Here is a 24,860-nt window from a genome sequence, read left to right as displayed (position 1 = left end):
ACCACAGCACCAGCTCTGCTTCACTGGTTTTCACTGCGCTCGGGCCAAACCCCTGTCAGGGAAATTAACTCTCATTTCAAAAACAGTACCACCCAGTTCCACTAAAGTTGGGACGTTAGAACACAGTGACTTGAAAATGTCATAAAACCCATATTTTATTCACAGTAGATCACAGTAAAAATCCAATGCTGAAACTACAAAACTGAACCTTTTTCAGAAAAAAAACAAGGTAATTTTGAATTTAAAAAAGTAGTTTCAGATCCATGTTTCCCTCTGTGAAGCCTCCCCTCTTCTTCTACCATCAGTCTGTAAACATCTATAAACTGAGGAGAGCAGCTGCTGGAGGTTTTAGAGGGAATGTTGTCCCATTCTGGTCTGATGGAGGATTCTAGATGCTCTACAGTCCTGAATTTTTCATTTTATGATGAACCAAATGTTTTTGATTGCAGAGGGATCTGGACTGCAGGTAGGACAGTTCAGCAGCTGGACTCTTCTCCTGCAAAGCCATGTTGTTCTAATAGATGCAGTTTGTTGATTAACATTGTCTCGCTGAAATATGCACGGTCTTGTTGCTCTAAAACCTGTTTGTACTTTTTTGCATTGACGGTGCCGTTCCAGATGTGTAAGCTGCCCATGATGTAGACACTAATGCACCCCCATACCATCAGAGAGGCAGGCTTTTGAACTGAGTGCTGATAACAGGCTGGATGGTCCCTCTCATGTCTAGTATGGCATCTGTGGTTTCCAAATAGAGTTTCTAATTTTGCTTCCTCTGACCTCAGATCAGTCCTCCTCTTTCCCTCAGTCCATTTTTATTGATCTTTGGTCCAGAGGAGACAGCAGAGTCTCTGGGTGGAGCTCAGTCTCACATCTGTCTTCTTCTTTGCCTGATAGAGCTTTAAGCAGCATCAGTGGATGGTCTAGTGAACTGTGTTTACAGACAGTGATGTGTGGAAGTGTTCCTGAGTCCATCAGTGATGAACAGAACAGAACCAGAACCTGGTTTTACTGCAGGGGCCCCTGAGGGCCCCGAGATCACAGACATCTAATACTGACTGTCAGCCTTGACCTTTGACCTCAGAGATTTCTACAGATTCTTGAAATCTTTTAATATTATCAATCAGTCAATTAAAATTTATTTAGAGCCTTTTATTACATATTATGAACTGTAGATGATGGGATATTCAGTCTTCCCAATTTTCCATTGATTCTGAAATTGTTCCACTGTTATTTATTTTATTTTTTATTTTCTACAGACTGACAAACCTCCGCCAAGTTTTACTTCTGACAGATTCAGTTTCTCTAAAATGCTCTTTTTATACCCAGTCCTCTTAATGACCTGCTGCTAATAAACCTAATTAGTTGCAAAAAGCTCCTCCAGTTGTTTCTTCTTTGTACCTCTTAGTTTTACAGCCTTTTTTGAGATGTGTTGCTGCCATCAAATTAAAAACTACTTTGTTTATTTCCTGAAAATGGTACAATTTCTTATTTGATATATTTTCTATATAACTAACTGGGTTTATGAGATTTGCAAATCATTGCATTCTGTTTTTATTTACATTTTACACAACGTCCCAACCTTTTCAGAACTGTGGTTGTAAAAAGAAAACGACAAGCACGTAAGATGAAACATAGATATAGGAAAGTGTAGCAAGTAATGTTGGAAAACACACTAATTTTTTAGGCCACACATGTAATTAAATCACATTTCAACTATAAAGCAAGAATAGTCAGAGAACACAATAAAGAGGAACTATGAATATTATTTTCCACAAACATCTCCTTATACGAAAGCATTTTTTTTTTTTGTTTGTAAAATTTATAACCACTTGGAAGTAGATGTTTCAGATTTCAATCACAACAACCTTGAGTGATCGACTGATTTTTGTTCAATAAACTAAAATAAAAGAAAACGGCGTCTCACATGGACAGAAACGCAACCTGCAGACCCGGCCGCTCGCAGCAGGGCTAAATGCGGGCACGCTGCGGTTTAGAGGAGTAAAGCTGGATAAATCTTTCCAGACTGATCTCTGACATGGTCTGAAGAGCGACAGCGAGAGGATGGGAGACGGGCAGGGGGGAGGCGGAGGTGATGCAGGGACACCTGCGGAGGATGGACAGGGGAGGAGAAGATGCTGGGTTGGTGGAGAAGTTTGGCTGACCTTTAAAAGTGACCATGTGACTGGAAAGAAAGAGGGTGCAGGGATTAGGAGGGACGATATAAAAGCACGGGTTGGACAAAGCGCGCCACTAAAAACCAGGAGAAGACAGAAGCAGCCGTGAGAAGCAGCCTCGGAGGATTTCTGAGAGGAAAGGTAGGAACAACTTCCATACTCCCGATACACACACAATAATACGAGTTCATTCGGAATAACTACCAATTAAAGGATCATTGATGGGAAATATCAAATGTTAAAGAGAAATAGTCATGTTCTGGTGAAGCTTTTAGACTCAAGGACACAGTTGTAGCTGCTTTTAAAAAAAAAAAAAGCTAATATGTTAAATGTCTTGAGCAGAAAGTTAAAGAGGTGTGTGGATGTTTGATGCTCAGGTTAAAGCGGGATGACTTTCACAGCCAGTTCCTCAACTAGAAACCTCTCAGATCTGGGTTCAGTAGGTGTTTAGACTGTAACACGTAGGGCTCAGCTTCCTAGGAGGGGGGAACGTTTTGTTCAAAGACTCGGAAAGGAACAAAAACAGCTGCAGGATATGTTTTCACGACAGCGGCCTGATGCAGCCTCACTCTCCTGTGTCAAAACATGAGGTAAAAAAAAACTGAGATTTGTCAAAAGCCTGCTGCTCCGTAGAGGTGGAAGGACTGATGAGAAGTAATTGAGGTCAAGAATGAACGATGTTCTGATGCATGTGGGGAAGGGCAATTAGTGGGTTGAGATTAAAGCTAATCTGGTTGTTTAACCTAATCGGGTTTAATCTCCACTGATTGGGATTAGGAGGTGGGCGGCAGAAGACAGAACGAGCCACAGGAAGGAAGCATATGACTAACAAAAAGCCATTTTCTTTTTCAGACACTCATCAGAAATGAACGCCAGCCCTCCTGCAGCAAGCGCCCTGGCCCCCGGCGGAGCCACGGGCCCCACCACGCCCAAGAAGGGCCCACCCAAGTTCAAACAGAGGCAGACTCGTACATTCAAGAGCAAGGCTCCCAAACCAGGCCAGAAGGGGTAAGTTTTTTATTCTTTACTGAACGCACACATTCTTAATGCGACCACAGACTCTGATGTCTTTGCTTCCCTCTTTGGCAGCTTCGGTGACGACATCCCCGGCATGGAGGGTCTCGGCACAGACATCACAGTGGTGTGCCCATGGGAAGCCTTCGGCGACATGGAGCTCAGCGACTTGGCCAAATACGGCATCATTTAGCGCTCCCGAACCTCCTCCTCCGACCCTCTCCGTCCTGCCTTCTGTTCGTGTCAGCTCAGCACGCCGCGATAAGGCTGCCGGGGTCCCCCTAACGCCCTCTCGTCTGTCTACCTCACACTCGACTCCACTGTGTGGATATTATTATTTTTATATTATTATTATTATTATTATACAATACTGTTTACAGTATATACACTTGAAACGAGAAGACGAGAAAAAAGAAAATCCACATTCCTTGATCCTTACCCATGTGAAGTAGCTCGCCTGACCTCTCTTCTCTCCCACGGCGATGGCAGCCAAACGTTAGCTCAGGACCAGCTTGTATTTGCTTCTAGCTGTCTGTTAAAATGTACATAATGCGTTCTCAGAGTTGTCTTCCTTTTGTACTTCCCCTCCTCTTTCACTCTGAATTTCTGCTCCTTCTGACTGAAGTTGTTGGAAACACCAAAGGGATGCCGGTTATTGGCGCGAAACGCTGCAAAGGTGAAAGCCACGCTTTCACTCGATCGTGGAGGAGGAACTCAAGTCTCCCGGGTTTTTTTTTCTTGCTGCTATCAGGACCCTCCTCCCAGAGAAAATAAAGACATATGCTGTATGTGTTCGAGAATGTACTGCAAACTGTACGGATAGCTGCAGTAAAATCTCCATTTGTAGCACTTTTGTTGGATGTTTTTTTTCATGAAACAGACGCATCTCGTACGTCTACAACTGATCGCCTCATTTCAAGATGGCTGCCACAGCTAATCAACATTAAACGACACGGTCGGTTCTACAGATATTGAGCCAAGATTTGATGCGGTAGTAGCTGAGAGTCACTCTCAACATATAGTCTCAGATCACATGACATCGAGCAAAACTTCATTTTCAAAGTTTGATCAAGTGATCTTAGTCAGAAGAGGCGGCGGGTGATATGCATTCCTTCAAGGAATGGGGGACCTTTATATTAATAACTGCATTGTCCCTGCACCGTAGGCTGTTGTTGCCATCAGCTAACTAAACACAGGGACATAACGTGGAAATTAAAGCCAAAACGGGACAAGCGCCCCCTGCAGGCTAGCTGCTTTACAGATTTAAGTTCATGTAAATGACTATCCTCAGATTATTATTTTTTAGTCCCATCCTAACTGCATAGACTCTGGTTCCAAAAGTACAACCTGAGGTGTCCATAAACTGAGCTAATTTGACTGATTTTGAACAACGGGAGACACTTTGTCCATCTTTTCATGTTGATCACTAAAGGACAAGAAAACTAAAGTCGATTTAATTCAAAAGGAATAATCCAGCAGGTCGTCAGTTCGCTGTTCAGAACTCAGCCACGGTGACAATATGTGTGGTAAAAGAAAGGAATCACCGGTTCAGTTTATTTATAGATGTACAGTACGTCCCATTCCACTCCGTGACAGTGAGGCTCCGCAGAAGGTCATCTTCACGCAGAAACTAATAGTCGTGCAGAAAACGGCAGCTTTTGGTAATTAGACGTTACGCTGCACATGGTCGTGCAGAGAGCAGCAGTTAGAACCTGACTCACTGCGGTCACAGACAGGTGGATCTGGTCAGCAGTAATACTCAGGTGTAAAAGTGGCATTTAAAGACCGCGTAGTTTATAAAACACACAAATAACCCCTGAGATATTAATTGCTTCATATTTTTCTGAATAAGTGAAGTCAAAGCCTGGTCATGTGGTGCGTGCAGAATAAGATTTGGATGCTGTGTGTTTAGTGTACACTGCAGCGTTGTCACATGGACGACACGTCGAAGGCTGGTGTCTTCTGAGACAGATGTCCTGATCAGTGACTGGAGAAAACTCATCATCCCTACAGCAGACATCTTCTCACCCAGAGGGAGCTGGGATCATAACACAACAGTGTGTAGTTTATGAAATAAACACAATAGCCAATTTGACAACAATAACTGCTCCACGATTAAAATGGCTGAAATCACCTCCTTCCACATCCTAAAGCTCGGCTCAAACAGCAGAACCGCTCCACCAACACCACATACATCAATATCGCTTGCCAAGTGTGTGGGTGTTCGTCTGTCTGTTAGCAAAATATCTCATAAACCACTGACCTTATTTTAGTCAAACATTCAGGAAATAATCTTTAAAGGTACATCTACAACTCATCAACTTTTGGAGTTAACCACTTTAAAGACGGTTGCCACAGCCGGCTGACCTTAGCAAACACAAAATCGGCTCTACCGCATTCAGCTTCACAGATACTGAGCAAAGACTTGGTGCGATAGTAGCTGAGAGTCATCCCCAACACATCCTCTGAACACAACACAATCAGCAACATCTTTGCTTAAAACTTTGGCATTACCTGTTGGAGTAAAGCTTGTTCGTCTGTTAGCAAAACATCTCATGAATCAGTGGATGGATTTTAATGAAACTCTCAGAAAGAAATTATTGGATGTGCGTCTAGCACCAATTAACTTTTAGAGTCAATCCAATTTAAGATGGCCGCCACAGCTAACTGAATTCAGGAAATACAAAAAGGGCTACAGCTCAGTCATTTTTAAAGACATTGAGTTGAAATTTGGTGTGACAGTAGCTGAGAGTCATCCCCAACAGATACTCTGAGTGCTAACAGATTGGGCACAGTGTTATTTTTGAAATTTGACCAAAACGGCTACAACTCCAATATTTCTCAGCATAAGATGATCTTAGAGTAAAATCTCGACACGAAAGGCGGCGAGCAATAAGCATGCCTTTAATGAATGCCTGTTTTATTAACCAATCAAGTTTATGCAACTTCCCTGGCTGATTAGGTTCAACTAGTGAGTGTCTAAAGAGAAAAAAACATCATGTAAAACTCAAACCTTCTGGTTTAAAAACATGCAGTAAGCAGTACAATATCAGAAGACCAAGTGCTGTTCCAGTAAAACGATTTAAAACATAAAAAAGGTGAGGCTGCACAGAACCAGTCCGGCTCCTGAATGCAGATGGGCGTATTTGAAGAGTGACTTCAGAGTTCAGTTGAACACACCCTAATAATGGTGTACTTGTACAGGCATGAGCTGAAGGCGTCTCAAACGGGCTTGTGAAAGACAACTCACTGTAAGCACTCTCTGCTCCCGACGCTACGCACCCCCGGGGGCCGGCCAACTGATTTCTGATGTTGTTGCTGTGATTTACCAGTAACCGCGGCAACAGGGCGCTCTGGCCCCGTGTCCCGGTGACACCGGGGGATGAGTCAGTCGGATCTACCTCGACGGCGGCGTCTCCTGAGCGCGTCGGCTCACGTGACACCTCGCACGCTCGTCCCAGACTCTCCGGTCGCTCCAGTTAAGAGTACGATCAGCAAATGGGATGCAAATTCTGATAAAAGGAAATAGGATTCAGAACCAGCCGGTGTGTGCGTGTGTGTGTATAACTTTGCTTCTATCATCACTTCCAGGTGTGTGAGCCCCACCTATAATCTCAGGGAGGGACCCAGGCGGAGAAGAGCAGGACAGACAGGAGGGGTGTGGGAGGGCAGGGACAAGTCGGGGTGCAGCTTTCTGTTTTCTGCGCAGGGAAAAAAAACAATCCCTTCGCCGAGGCATTTTTGCTTCTGACCTCACAGCTTCTCCGCCGTCCTCGTACTCTTTCTTACTTTGAGCCGGTACAGACCGCAGCACATCATCAGAGGAGGAGGAGCCGCATGGCGCAGGAAGGCCAGCGCCACACTTCGGAGTTTTGAAAGGGGTTTAAATTTGCATCTGAAAGCACGAACGGTAAGTGCTTTTGAAAAGAAAAATGAAATGAAGTTTGGCAAGGCGCAGACTGAAGCCGCTTCTAATTATTCTAAAATGATTCAGAAACACTAAAAAACTAAAAAATTCATAAACACAATCCATCTCGGCTCACTTTCAGCCATTAATCAGCAGCTGTCATGGATTCTAAAAGACAAAAATCACCTTTTTTTACGTTGTATGAAGACAAACTTATAGACATGAATATCAGCGTCGAAGTTCAGATTTGCTCAGGACTGAAACTCGTCAAAGATCACCTCAGAGCGTCCACTGTGGGCTGACGGAAGTGAATCGTCTATCAGCTCATCTCCGATCTGAGCTGGACAGAATCTAAACCCGGATTGTTTTCAGCCTCGCGTTTCTCTTTCCGCTTCGGCCTCTCCTTCCTGCCGAAGTTTTGAGGTCTGGCTCACTCCACTTATCGGCTTTGTTCTGGCATGTTTTGTACACTCCCTGCTCCTGCACTCTCACAGACAAACCTCCTCTCCTTCAGCTCTCATCAGTCCTCGCTCTCCTGTTGAATGAGCTCACGGATCTGCTTTTTTTTTTCCTTCGCAGGTTGGACCGTTCAGACAAACCACTGGACCCTCTTGGATTATTACAGCGATTATGGCCTTTCCGTCCACGAAGAACAGGCTCGTCCTCCCCCTCCTCTTCCTCTGCTGCGCCCCGCTCGCCTGCCTGTGCCAGTCGACCGACAGCAGCTCGGTCAACCTCACAACCAGCACCTCGACCTCTTCCTCCAACAGCACCTCCCCGGAGAGCGTGCGAGGCTGCGGCGCCGGGCTGCATCGGATCTACAGGTTCCTGTGTGACCGTCGGGCGGTGTGGGGGATCGTCCTGGAGACCCTGGCCTCCGCGGGCTTCCTGTTGAGCGCCGGCCTCCTCCTGGGCGTCCTGCTCTGGACCTTGTGCAACTGCGTGTCGTCTCAGCAGCGGTGCAGCAGAGGCTTCGGCGGCACGGTGCTCTGCATATCCCTGTTCCTGCTGGCCACGGCGGGGCTCTTCGGCCTCACCTTCTCCTTCATCGTCCAGCTCACCCCTCAGACGTGCCCCACCAGGCTCTTCCTCTTCAACGTGCTCTTCTCCCTGGCCTTCTCCTGCCTGCTGGCCCGCTGCCTCGCCCTGCTGGGCTTCGGAGCCGCCCGCGGCTGGGGGGAGCCCGCCGTGGCCCTGGGGCTCTTCACCGTGCAGGTCATCATCTCCACCGAGTGGCTTCTCCTCGTGCTGGTCCGGGACAAGAAACCCTGCGAGTACAGCCAGGGCGATTTCACCATGCTGCAGATCTACGTGCTGTGCCTCCTGGCCATCGGCCTGATCCTCTCCCTGCACTTCCTGTGCCGCTCCTGCTCCCTGTACAGCTACAACTACACAGGGCCCATCAACCAGCAGTGGAGGATCCAGGCCTTGCTCCTCTTCTTCACCCTGCTGCTCTCCGCCTGCATCTGGGTGGTGTGGATCACCATGCTGACCTGGGGGAACGCCAAGGTGGGCCGCCGGCCAGCCTGGGACGACCCGGTTCTGTCCATCGCCTTGGTGGCCAATGGCTGGGTGTTACTCATGGGGCACGGGCTGTCCCAGGTGGCCTTCTTCTGCAGAGGCGAGGCCACGGCCAAGGACGTCCCGCTGAGCTTCGCGGGCTGGACCAGTCCCAACGCCGACATCCCCGGACTGGGAGCTCCTAAGGAAGGGAAGGAAAACGGGAGCTTTGAGAATGAAAGTGAGAACAAGAGAGGTGAGTTAAACTTGTTTCACTTATTGTTTCTAATTAATGACGAGAACTGCCACAGCTGGAGCACTTTGTTACAACACAAAGCCCTGAACAAAAACAATGTTTTAGGCGTCACTGATTGTAAAGTAAAGAAAATAAATCCTTTTAGCAGGAAACATGTTGCAGATTTTTCCTCTTCATTTAAGTCCTCTGTCTGCTTGATTAGTTTGTACAAAATGCTGAAAAAAATAGTTATTTTTCTGGGCAATTTACAATCTAAAAGTCAGTGATTTAGAAGATACTGTAAAATGATGAAACACCCTCCACACTCGTGAAGACGCAAACCTTCATGTATGGAAAGTTAAGAGTTAAGCTTAAAAAGAAAACAAAAAAAAATCCAATTAGTTCCAAAATGATTTGATTATTTCGCCTTGTTTCATCTGAACCGGTACTTTATTTGATACCAAATATTTAGAATCCCCGAAAAGCAACGAAGGCAAAAAGTGTCGTGAAAATAAGAAGTTTAACACAAACAGCTACCTCTAAAACTGCACATTTAAACGACCTTGGCTTCCAGATCTCACTGGTTCTGCTGACATGATGATGTTAACTCATCCTGTGCTCTCATGGTGTTCATAGCTTCCAGGAATATTCAGTAACTCTGTCCTAAAACAACTGCGTCTAATTAGCTGCGAAACCTTTGAACGTGCCACTTCTAAAAGCCAGGTTTTCTTCTAAAAACAAATCACACTTCGACGACTCACAGAAACGAATCGGCTCGTTCTGGTCCAGCCTTACAGGACGGACTCGGGCCTTCTGATAACGACTCGATGATAAAGCGTCTGTGTCATGTCTCCCTCCAGGCCGGAGAGCTGAGCCGGCGCTGCGATCCCCCTACGAGTCGGGCTTCTCCATGACGGTGAGTATCGAACCAGTTGTGCAGTTTCACGCGGTGACCTCTGACCTCCGCAGATTAGGATCATAGCCTAATAACCTCAGAACCACGATTAACGGATCTCTGTGTGTTTCAGGAAATCGACCCCGACAAGGATTACACCATCCCTCGCCCTCAGACCACCAACTACAATGAGCCGTACGATGAATATTATGGGCAGGAATAAAACCCCATCATCTCCAAATCTACAGCAAGGCCAAAGAAAAAGGAGGGGGGCAAATATGCACTTGTAAATATGCTGATGTAAATACTGTTTGGGTTTAGAAGTGTTGTCAAATGCAAAATCATCCGTTCCAGTAAGTATAAAACAAAAAAAAAAGGCACACCTGTTTGGATTCAGAGTCCTCCACATGGCAAACACTTCAGAAAAGCCTTTCGTTATAAGATGTCTGCGTGTGTGACAGATACATGCACTCCGTGCTCTACCCACAGAGGTAGATATTAGCCCCGAGGTGATAAAGGAGGTGTGAAACTGTCACTCCGGAGGTGCCAAACCGCCGAGCCGAGCCGAGCCGAGCAGCGGCGCAGAAGGAGCGAGATAAAAGATGGGAGGTGAGATCCGAGAGGAAGACAGGACTGGACGAGATGAGACGAGACAGGAGGAGGACAGGACAGGACAGGAGACGTGGCAGCGCCGTGGGACGACCCGTGCCATCACTGATTAACGTCCTCCCACTTAAAACGAGAGCGTTCGGCTCGGTTGTTGCTCCGGCACGAGTTCAACCAGGAGAGAAGGGAGATATGAAGAAGAAACGAAATGCTGGTTCTCAACCAAAGGCTTTTATAACAACTGTAAAAAATAAAAAACTGTAAAAAAAAAAAAAAATTATATATAAAATAAAATTGTTATTTTATGGAAGCTCTGCAGTTCTTCCTTAATTTACCCTCATGAACAGAAGCAGTGAATTCCTACTCTGAGGAAACTAAAGTCCTCCCTGTTTTTAAACATATCAGGACAGAAAACTGATCTGATCTTTATCTGCTCTAAATATGTTCAAATTTATAATCAAGTGTCCAAAAACACCCAGCAGATTCCACCATGTCAGTTATTAAACAGAAATGACGCCAAAACTGAGAAGCTGTGTGGAAAAACTAAACCCACGCTTGGTGCTTCCACAGGATTTAAAGAGGGAAAGTTTCAGCCAGGAGCTGCTGATCGGATGTATTGATTACCTGATCATCATCAGTCTGATCACCTCTACAAGAAGCAGGTTTGTCAGTTTTGTTGCAGAGGAGGAAAAGACATCAGCAGTGACTTTAGAGAAGCAACTGTTGCTGCCCCGTCTACAGCAGAAAGATTATTTGTAGGTGGAAAGCACTTCAGACAGCTGCCGGTCTTTCAGAGAGTGGACATCTTGGCAAACTCACCCCGAGGTCGGACCAAGCAACGCTCAGAGAAATGACTCCGTCTCAGCCTTTTACAGGCCTCGGCTGGCAGGTCAAACGTTCCTGTTGGGACAATCAGAGGAAAAGGAAAAATGAACAAGTGTGGCTTCATGAAGCTGCATCTAAATTACAAGGAACGACGTCCTTTGGACAAATGAGACTAAAGTAGTGATGTTTACTCAGACTGCACCGCTTAATGATTAAAAACAAACAAACACAGCATGTCAGCACAAGTAACTGATACTAACTGTAGAGCACGGTAGTGGAGGGCTGATGATTTGGGCACCTTGAGGTCATCGAGTCGATCCAAGTCTGTCACCTTTTGACCTGCACAGATTACAATCAAAGAGAGGTAGTTTAACGAACCTGATGCGTCACCTAAAGCTTCGGTCCAAGCCTCAGCTGTCATCTGTCTGACAGCTGAGGCTTGGACCGAACTGGGTCATGAAGCGGAGCAACGATCCCAAACACAGCTGAAGACCTAACGATGCCAAAAAGACCTAACAACGGTCCAGTAAAGCCCAGACTGCAGCCTGACTGAACTGCTGGGATGGTACTTTAAAAGAACTGTGCAGGGGTTATTATCTGGGCTGAAGAAGACTAAAGCTACGCTGTAGAGAAGAGTGGGACAAAATTCCTCCACGACCATGTGGGAACCAGAGGTACTGCTGACGGAAGTTTTACAACCTTCTGAATCAGGGGGTAGGTTAATTTATCACACAGCTTTTCCATTTGTCTTCATTTTTGTTTAAAAAATATTGACATGGTGGAATCAGTTGTGCGTTTTTGGACACTTGAAGTTAAATTTGAATACTTTTAGAACCTTGTAAAGACCAATGTGTGTGTGTGTGTGTATATATATATATAAACCCTGAATGGAAAGAAGGTGAGCTTTCATTTTACCATGACTAATCACCCTGAGCTGCAGTGTCACATTTTAACCACAAGAGGGCAACATCTGGGCATATCAGACAGCAGCCACAGAGACAGAGATGAAGGGCTGAAATGGCTTTGTGTTGTAGTTATCGCCGTCTCATTTAGGTCAAAAATGTGTCAGCGTAAGCTCCAACTGCTGCAATCGACAGGGTGAGACGCTTCAGCTTATTTTTCGCCCTCTGCTGTGGCCCGTAGTGGATCCAGCGTCCTAAGGTCAGCCTCCATCTTCATCACATTCAGCCCACTGCCGCTCCCCCTTTTGAGACCCGTCTTCAATCTATTCCTCCAATTACCCAAACTTCAATTACTCAGAAAGACCGTGCCGTCAAATTGGCAATTGGCCTCTTGTGCATTAGAGCAATTAGCGGGGATATGAGGTTTCCTGCCACATTCAACCCATTTACTGGCCATTAGCTCCACATGCAATTAAAGCCTGTTCCAGATTGTTTCCCCCTTGGCAGCCATGAGGAAGTTTGGAGGTGGTGGAGCTTATCGCGCCGAGGATTTCAGTCTGCAGGAGCAAGAGTCAAGAATTAACAGCACTGTACAGCCGGCTGAGATGTTTTAATCGTCTGCAATCGCAGCTTCCGTCAATCATTCGGCTTGCCCGAGCCGATGAACCACCGAGGAGGGAAACTTTCAGGCTGTTGTGGAAGTTTTGCAACCCTTCCAGGCCATTTTACCTCTGTGGTTTCAGAATTAGACAAACACTGAGCAGAAACGATAAGCTCGTGACACAATCATAGGAGGAGGCTGACACAATACAAACCAGCTCCAGGATATAATCTCAACGTACGTCACATCGCCTCCTGGTAAAAACACACACACACACACACGACTCCACGATGTCAAACCTGCGAAAAGACACAAACCATCCAAAGACCAGAATAAAAACCAAACAGTTTATTTATTATATACATTCAATAATAATGGAGAGAATAAACAGAAGGCAGACACAAGGATGGCAAAATAAAACATGAGAAAATACACTTATTTACTGTCACTTATTTAAAAAACAAAAACACTTGGATAAATGAGTTTTTAAGAGCATGTGACCAAAAACAAAAAAAACCTTCACATGCAATTCAAACCCATTCATTATTTGCTGTACAAAACCTCCTACTGGGGCTGACTTGAGCACACGGTGCAGAGCCAGCGTCGGCCAACGACAGCGGAGGAGGACCTTTTCTGGGTGTCACGCCTCTGTGGCTGATCTGCACGCCCTCCGAACACGATTTTGCCCCAGCTGGCGGGGGATGAAAACGCGCAGAACGCGTGCCGCCGCTGCGCCGAACGTTACGTCGTCGTAAATGAAGCCTTTGCTGCGCGAGCACGACATGATCACAGAGTTCTTCCCGGCAAAGGAAAAAGGAAACCGCAGGGGTCCGGATAAACCCAATTAAACTTTACATATCTCTTATGACTGGTGATCACCATGACGACCACAGAGGCACAGAGAACACCGACTACTGCAGAGGACGGACTTCTCTTCACATTGGACCTTCACCAACCTTCCTCGCCGCTCGCCACACGTCACATCGCAAAACCTCTCCCCTCTTCCTACCGGGCGAACCCCGTCCTTATCACCATACCCCCCACCCTCCCCCCACCCCACACACCCTCCAGCACTGGGATTTGAACTCGTGCACAAAAAGAAAAAAACGACTGACACCCTTCCTCTCTTTGCAAAAAACATGCATAGAAACACTGCCAATAATACTTGTAAGGAACATTTAGATTAAAAAAAAAAAAAAAAGGAGGTAATGCTCGTCAAGAATACTCATTGGACCTACTGCACACTGTTTCACGATCATACAAGACAACCCCCCCTCCCTCTCATGCTGGCTGTACCCCCTAACAGACAGCGGGGGACGTTGTTATTCTGTCAGCTAATGATTAATAGCTCAGCTTCTCACCTTCACCACAGTTCCCCCCTCCTCTGCCAACCACCCACGTCATTTCATTGTTCAGAAGGCGCCTACTGCTGGGCCCCTTTTGACACAACGTGGACACCCTTTTCTGTAAATTTGTCCCTGCTGAGAAAAGCCAAACCCGGCGTCCTCCTGTTTCTACCCGTCCTTCCGCTCCGATTTCCTTTGTCTCCAGCAAACAAACCTCCTCGTGTACACCGTGTGAGTGTGTGAGTGTGTGTGTGTGTGTATGGGGGGGGAGCGTCAATAAATTAGGGGTGCGAAGCAAATTGAGTTTAACAGCGTTATGTTAGCGAGTCAGACGTTCCCAATTGGCTGTGACCTTTTTCTGCAGATGCTGCTTCGATGACATTTTCCCAAAGTGCTGCTACAACACTGCACTGTAAAAAAAACAAAAAAACAAAACAAAAACGGCAACAAATTGAAATACAGCCAAAAAAACAGAGGCAAACATAGGATATTTGGAACAACAAAAACTTAGTGAGTAACATACAGGTCTGATGTAGGTGGAAAACTGGTTGCCGGACCATTTTTTTTTCTTTTTTCTTTAAATGTCGCCTTCAGATTCACCGGAAGTAAAAGTTTAAAACTACTTAGAGAGCAATCCTTAGGAGCATGATGGGAATTAAACTACAAAAAGACTGAAGAACGTGTGACTATAAGTCTAATAGAGAAGCCATGATCAAATCTCTTTTTATGCTTCCATACTTCATTACATCGCTGCACCCCCTGCGTGCCTCGTCCCCCCCACCCCCACCCCACCCCCTGACATCGGCTCTGCCTGGAGCTGAACGCCACCGTCTCCCACGCAGGCACTCCCGCTTTCGCCACGTCTCGTTTGTCTGCGTTCCAACGGTTCGTCGTCCATCAGATCCGCTGGATCTCTGCGCGACTACTGGAATGTCTAGGTTTAGGAGACAGAAATGTACAGAGTCCTTTTTTGTTTTTTGTCTTTTTCCTTTTTTTTCTCTGGAAGAAGCAAAAGAGCATCGAGGGCGAGTCACTGATGGGGAGCGCGCTGAATTATTGAAAGTTACTGCAGTTGTTCAGATTGCAGAATGAGCAAATGATGAACAGAACCTGGGTTCTGTCGTGGACAGTATCAGAGGTAAAATGCAACATCCGTGTCATTAATCGAGACATTTCCTGGCAGTAAGAAGAAACTGAGGCAATGCAGAAAAAAACTAACTCTTCGGTTTTCTTTCCTTGTCGTTCTCACACACACATATATATATATATATATATATATATAAACATTTTTTTTTTTTTTTTGAAGCATGAATTTGTTTCCTTGCTTTAGATATGGGATGAAAGTGAGCAAAGAAAGGGGCAGAACGAGAGTGGTTTCTGTCGGCGAGATGTCTGAGTGTTCCCTTCAACGGATTGTTCCATATTCAAGCTTTCAGAAATAAAAAAAATGATGAAAACAAAAAAACAAAACATAATTCCTATATCTTCTGTACTCAACATTCCATTTGATCTTTTTTTTTCTTCTTGTTTTCATTTTTCTATAGTGTTAACATGAACGTAATTCCGTAGTGAGCTGACGCTTTATGTCAATGTAGTGTTTAAAAACATGAGTACCTTTATACAGTAGTGCTCTGGCAGTTCTATCACTTTCAGAAGAACGTTGGAGGAAATGAGAGAGGAAACCGTATACTTGGTGCTGAATGTGTCTGTACAGATCGAATTACAGGAAGTTCATATACTGAGTTATGTGACTCTTAGGGTAAAAGGTTTGTAGTGTGCTGGAGCACACAGGAAGATCAGTCCCTCTCCTCCTGGCTCCCAGAGTGTAGGTTTTTTTTTTGTAATATTATTATTATTATTATTATCCTGCACTGCAGTTCAAAGCAGCAGACTCCAGAGTTTCATGTCAGAGACTTTCCTGGTAGTTTTTCTCTTTTTTTCATTTTTCTTCTTTGATCCCATGTCAGCGACAGACAGAAGAGGACGGACGGAGTTGGACTTGATGATGTGGCGACGGCCCTTCTCGCCACAAAGAAAAAAAAAAGAAGAAAAAAATCTAAACAAAAACACATGACTTGTCACTAGAGTCTGCCTGCAGAAGAATGAAGGGGTGCTCCTGCCAAATACTGAGCTGAAGAAGAAGAAGAAGAAGGGGTTTTTGGAGCAAAGTGAAATTCCTTGGGTGTGGTTTGTGGATTTAGTACGGAGCAAACCGACTGTAGCCTGCTCGATATAAACTCGCCTGAAAGAGAAAAACAGAGAGATGTAAAATTAGATCTTTACATTTGTGTTGGAGAAATTATTCTATAAAATCCAATAAATACAGCTTATAAATTTCTATCTCGAGCAGAAGTCCAAAAACTGCAGCTTAAAACGAACAGCACCATCAACTTTTTATTCTTTTCACTAAATAAACAAAGTATCCGCTATATTAACCCTCCACCTATAAAAACACAACTCGTTCATGTGTTCATAGACAGATTACTCACCATGGCTCCAACTCCGTAAGCAGCAGCAGCTGGAGCTAAAGCATGGTACGGGTCTGTGGTGTACACCCGACCGTAACTAGGAACACAAAACGAGAGTCATGTTGGATTATTAAAGCATATTTTACACACAAAAACACTTCAGTAACTCCTGTTTTAAAAGCACGTAGAACTGCTGATGTTGGTGTAGATATGAGAAAATGCCTAAAACAAGAAAACGAATAATGTGGCTCCACTTGCCTTTTCAAACAAGGGAAAAAACGTTCAGAATAAAGTGTTTAATGTTGGGCTGGGGTTAGGGTTAATAAGGTTTCTCTTTGTGAAAAAAAAATTCCTACAAAAATGCTGAAATACCCCTGCTGCTCCGGTCCATATTAACGACACATCATGAAACAGAATTGGTCTAAACAGCTATGGAGTCGTTTTAAATCGGCATCGATCCGCTTCAGAAGAGGCCCGCTTGGACCGCCCTGGCGAGGTAACGGCTGGTCGGAGCCAAGTCAGGACCAAAAGACGATTTCTGCCAATTTATGATGACTCAAATCTTTAAAATGTCTCAGCCCTGCTTTATGAATCTTTACACCGCTGTCAGTTTTGGATTGCACAGTTATTCCAGCAGAAAAATTACAACATTCCTGCTGGAAATGCACCAGAAGTGCTACAGCTGGCTGCTGTTGCTGATATATGCACTTGGTAACAACTACAGATTTCTTTGTAAATGGGGTTTTCAAAAATAGTTCTTGCATGTAAATGTTACGAGTTGTTTTACGACAGCAGTGGTCAACTTAGCTTTATCAACCAGCTCAGACTAGCTGTTAGCTCGTTAATAATTAAACTCTATTTTCACAAACTGAGGTTTTTAAAGAGCCATCTACAACAACTCCCCCCTTTAGGATGTTCAAACTATCCCTTTATTAATCCCTCAAACTGCACAGTAGAATAAATAAAGATCCAGCTTAATGTGTTAACCGTGTGACAGATAGGACTCTAAAAATGAACGCCATCACACTTCTATTAACTCAGGAAGGTGTTTCCTTCCCTGCTGGGTTTCAGTCCTGAGGCCTTTGATCAGTTCTGTATGTCAGGGTTACGTCGTCCACTGGTGTGTGTGTGTGTGTGTGTGTGTGTATTTAGCAGTGCATGTTCTGCGTCGGCCTCACCTGTCACTGTAGGCGGCTGCGGCGGCGGTTGCTCCGGTTACGGCTGCAGGCTGGGCGTAGCGATAGGCAGCAGCAGCGGCAGCAGCGGGGTAGCCTCCCTAAAGACACACACACACACACGCAACACACACACATCACAACTAACTGGTATGTTTCAAGAAAAGGAACTTTACAATTAACAAATATCTGCGTCAATAAATGCTTTAATTGTGCTTCCTGGCATCAAACAAGTCCAGCTTTGACAACATTTACAGAGAATAATTGTTTATTTGTGTCTTACGTGTGAATGAGGAAAGGAGGAGTGTGGTGTTGGATGTGGGACAAGAAGTATTTCATCAGTGAGACAGAGATGGAGGAATTAAACTGTCAGAGTTACTGTATTACCACTAGATGAGTAGAGGGAAGTAAAAACAGAGGAAGACAAAATGCTCACTAAGCTGGGAACATGAAAAAACTATTGATGAGACAGAAAACAACGCCTACAGTCTGAGGACACTAATGGATGCTAGAAGCTGAAACGTTCCTTTGCTTACAGACAGATCAACACATTTGTTATAATTATCTGTTTTTAAAATTAAATAAGTAAAAAAAAAAAAGGGAGTGGGGGTGAAGATGGAGGACAGAGTCGCACACAAACGCATCCACACAAGTCTAGACTGACACTAAAATCATCTCCTCGCGCTGAGACTACATGCATGACCCAGAAAACAAACACACCACCCCACTGCATTTGAACCTGATGTGAATAGAGATCAGCAAAGCACAACAGAAAACACCCGAGCACTCCGAGACACCTGCAGGACACGGAGCAGAGGCAGGAAGCGGGGTTATTAATGGGAGAGAGCGGCGCTCTGCGGGTGAGTGGAGGGTGGAGGAGCGGTAATACAGTTTGTCTGCATGCAGCAGCTGATCAGCACATGCTTCACTTATTATCCGAGGAAGGCCGGTTAATTCAGGAAGAGAGCATGTTCTCCATTTCAACTAGAGCCCCTTGAGGCAGACGGCTTTAAGAGCATCCCACGCTGCTGAATTCAAAACCTTCCATTTGAAAGGAATATTTCAGGCTACACAGTTTAAACCATCAGGGTTGCATCAAATTTTGACTGCAAATGCAATAAACACTTTGGTTTTTATGCAAATAATGGTGAAATGTACATATCAGTACAATTTAAAGGACATTCATTGCAGCAGAACTGGGATATTTTTTCTGCGGCAGTTTTTGTGACAAAAAGCACCAAGATTGAATCAATTAAATCGATGTAATCCTAACAAAACAATCCAACTGATATTGCTCCCTTCTAAGTAAATTTCTTTTCTTAACTGTGTAAATTTGGATGCAAATTATTTTGCGAAGCAGGGAATCAATTCGAATTCTCAACTAAATAAACTTTTGTGCAATGAAGACTCACAAGTCTCGGCTCATTTTCTGCAGGAGGATTATGAAAACGCAGAGGTTTTGCATTTCAAATACTACTTGAATGCAGCGGCACTTCATATTTACAGTCGGCGAGATATGCGGAAATACGTGCCTGAGTACGAGGTGACGGACAACATAATTTCTCTGGTTTTAGCTGAGAACATGTAATTAGCATCATCTGACACCAGAACCCTGACATAAAATGTATTTACACCTATATTACACCTTTTCATTGTGCTCTATTTAGTTTACATAAGCATGGACTGTAGGAGTAACTATATAAGAACCTTCAATATACTAGAATTATGAAGTAATACCACCTAGGAAAGATTTCTGTGTTTTAGGTTTGTAGTATGTGTGCAAATACAGAATTGTAGCTGTTAAAGTACATTTACATTGTGCTTTATTCTACATTATATCTTTAACATGTTTCAAATTTAGACTTAAACATTTTAAAGCCAGGATTGGTTCACATTTTCCTTCAGTTCAGACAGGGAGGAGACAAGACATTTTATATGACACATCTAGATAATTAAAGGTATTTTAAACCAGTCTGAAAATCCCAACAATGCATCGATGCAGATGTTAGCATTAGCTTCAATTAGCATGAGCCTTAGCTCAAGCTAACTGGTCTTTTTTTTCCACCAATGTTGTGTTCAGCTTCTTTAACTGAACAGTGATGCTCATCAGGAACCAGTAGGCATCTGATACCCAGACAAGGTGAAGCTGGTCAGAGTTGACTGAACCCTGTAATTATAATCAGCTGTTCTTGAAGCAAAAACTCAGTTTCCCTGCTCAGAATAACTTAAAGTTTGTTGAACGTCCTTCTTGGAATTACCCCACCATCCCCATCAGTTTTCTTCTCTTCTCCACATTAACGCCGCAGTGCAGTCAGTCACATGACATGGTGCTGACATTACGTATAAACAGAGAGGTAAAGTGGCAGAACTGAAGAAGGAGGTGTAACTCGGGGGTAAAATAAAAGTCAGCATGGAGAATCTGTGTGGAGAAGAGAAGAGAAGCTGTAACTAACTGTTTTGGGGTGTGGAGGCATCACCCTATAAACGTATTATAATAACAGACTAACTGTCCCTGACTTCTCTCGTAGTTGGGACTCGAAGCCAGCAGGAACCGTTTTACAGAAGCAGCCATGTTGTATTTTTTTTTGGAACCAGAGTCTGTGCACTAGAGATGTGGGGCTTTATTTATTTTTCTGACAACAGTGCAAAGGAACGCAGCACCAGAAGGTAACATATATATTTAAAGAAGTAAAGAGCAACACAGCAGAACCATCTGATGCGATGAAGAGACTTCTATTGATACAGAGTTAGGCTCATTTTGCTCACATGCTGGCAGGTTTGTCCTCTTTTAAACTACATTTCTAACACAACTGAACATAATTCTTAATTATAACCATTGTCATCAAACACACAACATATACTGAAAATAATCTGGTGGACAAAAAGCCCTCACAAATGTCCCACAAAGGACTGACCGAGGTAGGCTTTTAATTGTTTGCTTTAATTTCCTCACTCTTGATGCTATTATAACACCAGGTAATAATATTAATTTAATAGATACAAACTAATTGCACCCAACATGTAACTGGTACTTTATAAAGTTTATTTTTCTCAGCAGGATTAGCTCCACTGGTGGTTTTTAAATTGTACAACTATAGTGTCAAAGTTAGGAAATGTAGAAAATCGTTATGTAAATATAAATGTTTTAAAAGTCACAAAAAACAAGCAGAAAAAGCCCAAACTGCCATTATGTGCTCTCTGATAAGAGTATGCAAATATTTGACCATAAAGGCAGGCATTTAGTCACTTTTGCCAGCAAGAAAATTACATAAGAAACATTTTTCTCCCAAACGAAGAAACCAAACAAGAGAGACCAGGTTCTCTTTGGTGAAAGGCTGAAAAGGAAAAATCTAAGCAACGCAGTTTAGTAGTTTAGTGAACAAGCATGTTTCTTTCCCACAACTAAAAGTAAAAAAAATAAAATAAAACGGTGAGTTAGTAGAAAAACAAAGCAAACTTGGAAGCAGCTGTAAATCTCTTTAAAACATCTAAAAGACGACATGTTCCAGATAAGATCAGAAGATGATTCGTAAGATCAGAGGAGGTAAAAGCAAAGCACACTGTGGGTTTGGTGGTGAGTTGACCCTACCTGAGACAATCTGGGACTAAGGACTGAGTCCTGAAACACTAGTCTACAGAGAAAACAGAAACAACCGTTGTCAACCTGGATACACACACACACACGCGCACGCACACACACACACACAGATGCACGCTGCCTCATCCGCCTACAGAGCAGCCTCCGTAGTGGTGTTTCCTATCATTAATTTGTCTTTTTTTATTATTAAATCAGCTGATATTGTTTTAAAACTCGACCTTATTTTGTTGCAGTTGGTGCACAAAAAGAAATCTACCGCAAACAAAGATGATCCTTGGGCATAAATCGCTTCATGTCAAAAACGGACCTGCATCTAAAGATCAGTTCACCATTAGGCAGGCAGCTCTGTGCAGCGCATGACTGGATGCACATGCAGAATCACCCCCAGAGGAGGAAAAAATAAATAAAATAAAAATAAAAAGCTGTGAGGGGAGGGACAGAGATGTTGTGTTGGTTGCAGGTGAATTTACTTACATATAACTCTGCAGCTCCATAAAACCCATCCTGATACACCACGCTGAGAGCGGGGGGGGAACACAGCAGAGACACAGAGAGGGGAGGGGAGGGGTGCAAACGGAGTGGTGCACAGTCCCAAAAACCCAAGGTGGAGGAGGATCACAACACGGCAGAAACACAAGTGGGAAAAGGAGGAGAAAGAACGAAAGAAAGAGAAAAAAGTGGTTAATTCACACCCATGCAGCATGCAGAGGAAATACAACTTCCATTTAAGCTCCACAAGTGCAGCTAAAAAAAAGGAAAACATTAAACAACGCACTCATGGGGATAATACATTAAGTTCACTGAACTGAAATGAGACCATAAACTGCTAATGTCCCCCCTGCTACAAGAAGACCGGTGCAATAAAGGCCACTTTGATTGGGTCGTTTTACAGGAAAGGAAGTCTGGAAGGTGTAGTTTTCACTGGAGCCGACATTTCCTGCATTCTCCAATTTCATCTTCTTCAGCTTAGTTTTAGCCCATCATATCAAGTCACCACTAGACCAGAAATCTGTCAGATCTGCTTTGATCAGGAAATTACAGCGGTCTCCGCCCAGTTAGCCAATCATCATAGCGCGATGACATGCACAGATCGCACGGTGAGGAGATACAAATAAAAACAGACCACAGCAAATCATGTGTAGCAAATCTCTGCGCAAGGCGGCTCCATTTGTATAAAGACTAAATGTGGTCTGTGTGTGTTTATGCAAATCTGCTGCCGGTGGTATCTGTTTATTTAAATGAACATTCGCCAGTGCGGTCCCATCAGAGTGTCACGCTCCGCCGGACTGCTTGTGGACTGACAATCTGCCAGCTGGACTGCTGAATGGAGTGAAGTGTGAATAATGTTTGAGAAGTGAAGGAGCACTTCAGTCAGACAAAGATCTGTGCAAATAGAAAATAACTCCAGAGGTAAAGCTCAACAGATTTGCTGGAGCACCACACAAATCACATTTCTGAATTTTTTGTTTGTTTGTTTTGTTTTATGAAAAAATCTGGGACAGCTACGCAGCTGTTGTTTATTACCCGGGATAGGCAGAGATGGCAGGCTGAGGCACAGCAGCCCTCACGGCGCTGTAAACAGGCCGACCTCGGCCCCGCAGGTGGGCGCCGCGAAACGCCGCAGCGGCTGCTGTTGTGGCGGCGGCTGCTGCTGCTGTAGGATAGGGAAACCCTGGGACTGAGGGTGAGGAATGAGAACGGCAAATTTTAGAAGAACAGAGATGACAGCGCAGGCAGGAAAAGAACAATGAAGAAAAAATTGAATGGTTCAGTTAGGAGAAATGCAAGATAAACAGAGCAATAATATAAAGACTGAATATAAGGGTTCACGTTATATCACAACATTTATTGTCATTGCAGCATCAATTAATATCACAAAAGACTAATATATTGAGTCCTCCAATGAGGATTCAGCTTAGGGAAGTTGTAACCTTTGAGTTGTAGTTGTATTTAAAATAAAAACACCAATTTAAAAAAAATATATACACAAATAAATAACTAATTAAAATGTTGTAACTGCTATTATATTTAAGTAAATGTAATTTTACACATTTGTAAATTGTGCATTCAGGAAATATTCGTGTAAAAGGTTTTTGCGGGTGAAGTTTTTACACACGAGTGCACATTTTTCCTACAGATGCTCAGATCTTCAAGTTTCAAGTTTATTTACCTTCACATGAACCTCAGAAGACTCAAACAAGTTCCTCTCATGAATTTCTTTGCATTTTATCTATCCATCTTTTCTTTAAATCTGACCAGTTTCCTAGTTTTTGCTGATGAAAAACATCCCCACACCATGACGCTGCCACCACCATGCTTCACTGTGAAGATGTTTTTTTTCCAGCATAATGAGAGGCGGCAGGCTTGTAGTCGACATGGAATTGTCCTTAATGGCAAACAAATTATTTTAGTCTCATCTGATCACCTTCTTTAAAATGATCTGCCTTTCTTTCTTTTTTTTCTTAAAGCAATCTTATTTTTCTACCCACTCCTCCAAAAAGGCCAGCACTGTGCAGCTTATTGGCATTATTATTGGTATCTATGCAGAAGAGCTGCCCAGCTCCGTCAGGGTTGCTTTCTGCCTTTTGGCTGCTTCTCTGATTAATGTCCTCCTTGTCGTTGTAGCATGTGTGCAAATAAGAAAAACGAGCCACACAGCACGAATAACACAATCCTTCCATTTTCTAATAATGGATTTAATGGTGCTCTGTGGAATGTTCAAGGTTAGGGATGCATTTTTTTGTTTGTTTTTTTTTACTTTCCACAACCTAAATTAAAAATTTAATTAAACTCCAGGTTACAAGGCAACAAAAATAAAAAAAACAAGTGGTTGAATACTTTTACAATCCACTGTAAGTGGCTGAGATGCTAAGAAACACGGAGCTTCGAGACGTCACGGCAGATAGAAGCGTGAGGAAGATGTGGGTTTATCGCAACTGATACTGTCACACAACATTTCTGCAGCCGTATCATTTTCTAACATTGCGCAGCCTTAATGTAAACGTGGTCAGCAGACAGATGGAGGTTGGTCTTACCTGCATAGAGCTCTGGTCCATACACAGCCCCCACCATGGGGCTCAGTTTCCACCCTGCTGATAGTTGAGCAGAAAAAAAGGAACAGATAAACAAAACATAGGAGCAGTTTTTATGAAAGAATTATTCCTTCATACCTGCAGCAGATTTTGTCACATTTCGTCCTTGTAATATTTACTCTCTACCTTCGCTTCCTTCTGTAGTTAATGATTTAGCTTGAAACATATTGTGATGCTTTCTTCAACAGATTTGACTTTCAGAAGTCGGACTCGCTTGCAGCACAAAGTCCACGTGTGTGTTCACCTACACATTTCATGCGAGCAGCAGAGACGGCGAGTACTTTTTACCTCCAGCTGTCGCTCCCCCGTGTACCTGTGCTGTTTGGGGCTATTAGACCAGCTAGGGTTCATTGTTAGTGTGCGTCACTGCGGTTGTTACCATAGGGAAGCGTGCTGAGAGCCTCTCCGTTAGGGTAGGGGCTGACCATTTTCTTGTTAGTCATCACCCTGGCGGTGGCATTATTCACCTGGGGGTGGAGGAGCAGACAGTCAAGCGCACAAACATCACAGAGTGGGGGTGGG

At 43.9% G+C, this 24,860-nt stretch overlaps 3 protein-coding genes across 9 annotated transcripts in view; 2 read left to right on the top strand and 1 right to left on the bottom strand.

The window, feature by feature from the left end:
- Positions 1–2,185: 2,185 nt before the first annotated feature.
- Positions 2,186–4,034, top strand: pde6hb (phosphodiesterase 6H, cGMP-specific, cone, gamma, paralog b). Its single transcript, XM_017416653.3, has 3 exons — positions 2,186–2,315; positions 3,027–3,182; positions 3,264–4,034. Exons 2-3 carry the CDS (start codon positions 3,040–3,042, stop codon positions 3,379–3,381), a joined length of 261 nt encoding a protein of 86 aa, XP_017272142.1. The 5' UTR covers positions 2,186–2,315; positions 3,027–3,039; the 3' UTR covers positions 3,382–4,034.
- Positions 4,035–6,592: 2,558 nt separating this feature from the next.
- LOC108236148 (G-protein coupled receptor family C group 5 member D) lies at positions 6,593–10,641 on the top strand. Of its 2 annotated transcripts, XM_037978562.1 has the most exons (5): positions 6,593–6,733; positions 7,675–8,851; positions 9,691–9,746; positions 9,859–9,972; positions 10,215–10,641. In XM_037978562.1, exons 1-4 carry the CDS (start codon positions 6,692–6,694, stop codon positions 9,946–9,948), a joined length of 1,365 nt encoding a protein of 454 aa, XP_037834490.1. In that variant the 5' UTR covers positions 6,593–6,691; the 3' UTR covers positions 9,949–9,972; positions 10,215–10,641. The 2 variants fall into 2 exon arrangements, with proteins under 2 accessions (XP_037834490.1, XP_017272115.1); XM_017416626.3 differs by having other exon boundaries at positions 9,859–10,641.
- A 2,351-nt stretch (positions 10,642–12,992) lies between these two features.
- The window catches only part of LOC108236147 (RNA binding protein fox-1 homolog 2), a 55,654-nt gene continuing 43,786 nt past the window's right edge, over positions 12,993–24,860 (bottom strand). For 2 of the 6 annotated variants that reach the window (XM_017416619.3, XM_017416623.3), the window contains 7 exons: positions 24,718–24,805; positions 24,282–24,338; positions 22,771–22,924; positions 21,721–21,763; positions 17,652–17,749; positions 16,495–16,570; positions 12,993–16,247 (listed from right to left, as the gene is read on the bottom strand). In XM_017416619.3, coding sequence (XP_017272108.1) covers positions 16,203–16,247; positions 16,495–16,570; positions 17,652–17,749; positions 21,721–21,763; positions 22,771–22,924; positions 24,282–24,338; positions 24,718–24,805 — 561 coding nt within the window. In that variant the 3' untranslated portion in view covers positions 12,993–16,202. Of the gene's footprint in view, positions 16,248–16,494; positions 16,571–17,651; positions 17,750–21,237; positions 21,281–21,720; positions 21,764–22,770; positions 22,925–24,281; positions 24,339–24,717; positions 24,806–24,860 lie in introns of those variants that run through there. The other 4 variants (XM_017416620.3, XM_017416622.3, XR_005233823.1 and 1 more) reach the window with 4 other exon arrangements.

This window comes from Kryptolebias marmoratus, linkage group LG12, assembly GCF_001649575.2.
Source record: "Kryptolebias marmoratus isolate JLee-2015 linkage group LG12, ASM164957v2, whole genome shotgun sequence".
In the NCBI taxonomy this organism is placed as follows: Eukaryota; Metazoa; Chordata; class Actinopteri; order Cyprinodontiformes; family Rivulidae; genus Kryptolebias; species Kryptolebias marmoratus.
Note: the sequence above shows the minus strand (reverse complement) of the source record. Positions and strands in the feature narration are given on the sequence as shown.

Coding starts and splice junctions, on each gene's coding strand:
- pde6hb (XM_017416653.3), top strand. CDS start 3,040: ATGAACGCCAGCCCTCCTGCAGCAAGCGCCCTGGCCCCCGGCGGAGCC. Junction 3,183..3,263: donor CCCAAACCAGGCCAGAAGGG/GTAAGTTTTTTA, acceptor CCTCTTTGGCAG/CTTCGGTGACGACATCCCCG.
- LOC108236148 (XM_037978562.1), top strand. CDS start 6,692: ATGCAAATTCTGATAAAAGGAAATAGGATTCAGAACCAGCCG. Junction 6,734..7,674: donor ATAGGATTCAGAACCAGCCG/GTGTGTGCGTGT, acceptor TTTCCTTCGCAG/GTTGGACCGTTCAGACAAAC. Junction 9,747..9,858: donor AGTCGGGCTTCTCCATGACG/GTGAGTATCGAA, acceptor TGTGTGTTTCAG/GAAATCGACCCCGACAAGGA.